Source organism: Rhamphochromis sp. 'chilingali' (assembly GCF_963969265.1).
Source record: "Rhamphochromis sp. 'chilingali' genome assembly, chromosome: 13".
NCBI lineage: Eukaryota > Metazoa > Chordata > Actinopteri > Cichliformes > Cichlidae > Rhamphochromis > Rhamphochromis sp. 'chilingali'.
Genome location: NC_137940.1, coordinates 25,415,850 through 25,420,489, shown reverse-complemented (window position 1 = coordinate 25,420,489; position 4,640 = coordinate 25,415,850). Strand labels below are relative to the sequence as shown.

Genomic DNA, 4,640 nt, shown 5'->3' with positions numbered 1-4,640 from the left:
TAAATCATTTTATTAATCTCACGTTGTGCAAAGCCGGGTCCTTTCTATTACACTTTTCAAACATTCAAATCCAACACACTCATATATACTAGAACCTTCTTTCTACCTACTACTACAACTTTTATTGCATAAATTCTGTGCCCTTTCCCACCACAAACTTTTAGTACTGTACATTGGAAATATGGCTAGGATTGTTAGTATAATTACTTGGACACATTATGTGACAAAAATCTAAGGCACTAGAAGTCATAGACGATGGTCCGCATATTCTGCTAAAGCACACATAATTCTAGGACGATGACGATGACAAACGAGAAATTCAGGAGAGGCTTTTTCTGCTCAACGAATAGATGTGACATCACATGGGAAATACAAAACGGGAGCACGGGTTTCATCTCTTCTTTCATAGCCAGAACCCAGGTGCTCATGTATGGATACTGTGTATTAAAAATGAGCCTCAACACAGTTCAGTCTGTCTCAAGATATAAAATCTGATAGGCACAGTTATGTCCTAGTGTGGCTAATCTCCAGTTGAGATCAAGATCCATGTACACGTGTACAGCAAAGCCTGAGAAGGAGCAACAGGTGGTATCCCACAGCGGAAGTCACCTCACCTGTTTGAACTTTTGAGCCATCACGGCCGATATGTTTTGATAACATCTTTGATAGGCCTCCGGCATATCGGACAGCAGGCATTAATCTGTCTTTTCAACTTGAGCCCGCAGTCGTTGCACAGGCACATATGTCCGCAGGTGTAGATAACTGTGTCGACCTCTTGGTCAAAGCAAACGGTGCATTCTCCGTTTTTTCCTGCAGAGGGCAGTTCTGAGGCAGTGAGAGCCGGAGAGGTGGGAGGACTGAGAGGCGAGCTGGGAGCAGTCACTGGAGAAAAAAGCAAGAAAACATATGTGGGTATTTTAAAAAAGAGCAGACATGGGTGCATGCAGACAGATACCTTTAGGTCATGTTGTTATAGGAAGAAAATTCCAGGTTCAGATCAGCACTACTACTACTTTTATTCATTTGTGAATGAGTTAGTTTTATGTCTACTTTTACATGCCTTTTTAATTTATGAGCCAGTCTTAATCTGAGACCAAAATATTTGCTAAATTATCAATGCTTAATACAGCAGCAGAGTTTACTGGGGCTTAATCAACTGATTGTTGGTCATACATAATACAAGAACCCACACAAACCCTTATTACAGTGATCTTGAGAGGGTTTCTATATACATTGTAGCCTTGGGTATGTTGTCAACATTTGGCAACTTACCCAGAGAGGATTCAGAGGCAGAGGAGGATCTGTTGACACTGAATGCCAGGTCTGAGTCACTGTCATCTGGGCTGCTGCTCTGTGAAGTGGTGGGGGATGTAGAAGGAGGACTGGACTGCAATGTTCCTGTGTCGCAAATATAAATACACATGAACAAACTCCATATAATGTAGTGGCTTTTAAAGGTGAGCTGTGTAGCTGGTATGTTCTGGGGCAATGTGCCCTTGAAATGTTTGACAGTAACACTAGAGATTTGGGATTTATTCTGACCATGTCTAACCAGTCAGATTAGATATGCACGTGTCCTTTGTGGACTGATTTTACTTTTTCTTTTAGGAGAAAATCAGGGGATCAGAAACCGTTAAAAATGAGACTAGGAAAGAGAGGTCACAGCTCAAGGCTGAACAAGCTCACATAGACGTAAACTATTCAAATGCCTTCAAATTCCTTCAGCCTGGGAAAAAATGAATTGTAGGGGGTAGAATAGACTTTCATTATTTTAGTACTAAAGCAAAACATTTTACGGAAATATGCTCATTTGTTTTGTGTCAAAGAGATGAATATGAAGATTGATGTCACTCTTGTTCTGTACATTACATAAGCTTGTCTCCACATATACAGAACTGCATGCCACAGACAGTATCACTGTGCACAGAAGAAGGTATCACATAGTTTGTTTTTTTTTACTCTCCCACACTCATTTTGTTTGGAGATTATAGGGCAGGAACTATAGACTTAGATTCACTTCCCTCTCTGCATGGATTTGTTCATTAGTCTGCTTGTTTCAAGAGACATGTGACTTTAAAAGTTGTTTCCTTTTTAAACTTTAAACATTGAGAGTCAGTGAAACAAGTAAGGGCATGCTGTTGGGGGATTAGCTGGAAATCCACTCAGGCCAAATGAATACGCTTACAAAAAAACAAAACACGGGAAATGACACATGCCCAGGCTAAAGGCGTAACCTATTTACTGAGTGGGAAAACAACAGGCAACTTCTCAGTCATGACTGAACAAGAGGAATTTTGATCACATGATATCTCAGTTATTTTTGTGCCTTCTCTTTAATGCAGTTTTTTTAAACACAATGTAAACAAGTTTATAAAAGAATCAGACCAAAAATTCTTAGGTAAAGTAATTCAAAGCTAGAGTGTACCAAAGAGTCTTCTTGTCTTTGATTACAATAGATGTGTCTTTTGCTAGTAGCAGCTAATATAAAACTGACAAGCTTAGCAGGTGGCTATCTGCTACACTGCACTTGTAAATGGAGGCCTTAACCATTTTTTGGAGTTGCTGTTGATGTTTTGTGACACAGTTTTAATGCAAATTCCTCACTGACAATATGCCCAGCTGTGGAGTTATTTGTGCATGTGAACAAGACTTCAAAGGTAATTATGGAGTTCCACAGGGTTGTGTGCTGGGACCACTACTTTTTATGTTATGAGTGCTTCCTTGAGGCAATATTATTAGAATATATGGTATATATTTTCTTTGCTTAATGGACGATACCTGGTTTTATTTATGTGTGACGTCAGATGACGAATCAAAGAAATTAGTTAATCAACAGGCGCATTTTAAATACGTAAAGGGCTGGATGTCATGTAATTTTCTTCTCCTAGATTCAGACAAAATTAAGTCCATCTTTGTCCTTCTGCGTGCGCATTAAACAAATAAAATGACTGCTTTCATTCAAATGCACAATATCTCTAAAATTAGAAACACCGTCTCTTAGAGTGATGCTGAAAAACCTAATTCTTGCACTCATTACTTCAAGGCTGAATTGTTATATTTCATTATAAGAGAGATCATATTTCTCCAATATTGGTTTCTCTTCGCTTGCTAAACTGAGAACTGAAGTTAAAACTCATCCCCTTACATACAAAACTTTTAAAAATCAGGCCTCATCATATGTTGAAGACCTCATGATACCCTAATAGACCAGTTCATTCTCAGAGGGAAGGCTTATTTATGGTTCCTAGAGCTTCTAAAAGTATTTTCAGCTATCAGGCCACTGTCCTGTGGTACCAGCTCCTAATTTGGACTCAGGCAACAGGCAGTTTTAAGATTAGGCTTAAAGCTTTCGTTTATAATAAAGCTTTGAGTTTGGGCTGAATCAGGTGACTCTGAATCATCCCTTAGTTATGCTGCTATAAGCTCAGGATGTTGGAGCTATTCTCCTCCACTTCCCATGTGTTTATACACCAGTGCTGTATGTCATTAAATCTTGTCTTCTCTCTCCAAAGTGTGTTTTTAGTCCTGTCTCCCTATGCTGTCTTTTTTTTTTTTCAACTCAACCCCAACGAGGCATGGCAGATAGCTGCCACTGCCTAAGCTTGGTTCTTCCTGTCAAAAGAGAGTTTTTTCCTTCCCACTGTTGCCAACAGCCGACTGATTATTAGAATTCTGCCTCTAATATTGTAGGGTCTTTACCTTACAATAGTGCCTTAAGGTGACTGTTGTTAAGATCCATAGACATATGGATACCATAGACGTATACCTTGCTCACCAAGCTTGCTAATATTAGCTGATAACTTCTAACTTAAAATAATGTATTTCGTCTAACCCTGGGTACTGCTAAAGTCAGGGCTGCAAATGCATGCTGGCAAACAAACTGGTAAAGTTGTGGTGGGCAAGTCCCTACAGTCTATGGTAATGTAGTCTGAAACTGGCAGCCTCAAAGAGATGAGGAGTAAGCTACAGAGGTCTGGCAACTTCTTTCAAACTCCTTACCCTTAGATATTTATTTCATCTGCATGCTAGTAGTCCTTAGCCTTGAATGACACTGACTCAAGTGACATCAATTGAGGCACATTACGAAACACTGCAATCTGTTTTATGTAATGCAGTGATATTACCTAAGACCTGTAACTTTTTTATTTAGTACTTTTTGTTTTTCTTTCTGGTTTTCCTTCTGATCTAATTGGACTAATTACCTTAATAAAATTCAAGGACATTGGGAATTACAGTGAAAAAGGAATAATAAATATCGGGGTTTGATTCTTGATATTGATTGTGTGCTGCTTTAAATACACGTACCAAGTATCCTGAGTCTGTTAACAGCCCCATGCAGGGTGAAAAAGGCCCACAGGACCTGAGAGGAGTCCACACAGATCAGCCTGCCACGTCCCACTCCGTTCACCCCGTGGTGCACCTCTCCACTGGGCAGCAGACTGAAGCTGAGCACGTCTCCAGAGCAAGGCATCGGGAAGACCCGGTGCACCACCCAATACTCTTTGCGGTCCAGAAGAACTTCAGGGTCTGCTGGAAGGTCCCCAGCATGTAGATTAGCTGGGTCGCAGGATGTTAAACCAAATGACAACGCCCCAAAGTATGGCAGGCCCAGGTGGCCAACCTCCACGTACAAAGTCTCA

At 40.3% G+C, this 4,640-nt stretch overlaps 1 protein-coding gene across 4 annotated transcripts in view; it reads right to left on the bottom strand.

Annotated features, from left to right (window-relative positions):
• The window catches only part of neurl1b (neuralized E3 ubiquitin protein ligase 1B), a 28,114-nt gene continuing 23,474 nt past the window's right edge, over window positions 1–4,640 (bottom strand). For all 4 annotated transcript variants that reach the window (XM_080901001.1, XM_080901002.1, XM_080901003.1 and 1 more), the window contains exons 4-6: window positions 4,306–4,640; window positions 1,273–1,398; window positions 1–882 (exon numbers count right to left, since the gene is read on the bottom strand). The exon at window positions 4,306–4,640 is cut by the window's right edge and continues 406 nt beyond it. In XM_080901001.1, the coding sequence (XP_080757127.1) occupies window positions 635–882; window positions 1,273–1,398; window positions 4,306–4,640 (709 nt within the window). In that variant the 3' untranslated portion in view covers window positions 1–634. The remainder of the gene's footprint in view (window positions 883–1,272; window positions 1,399–4,305) is intronic.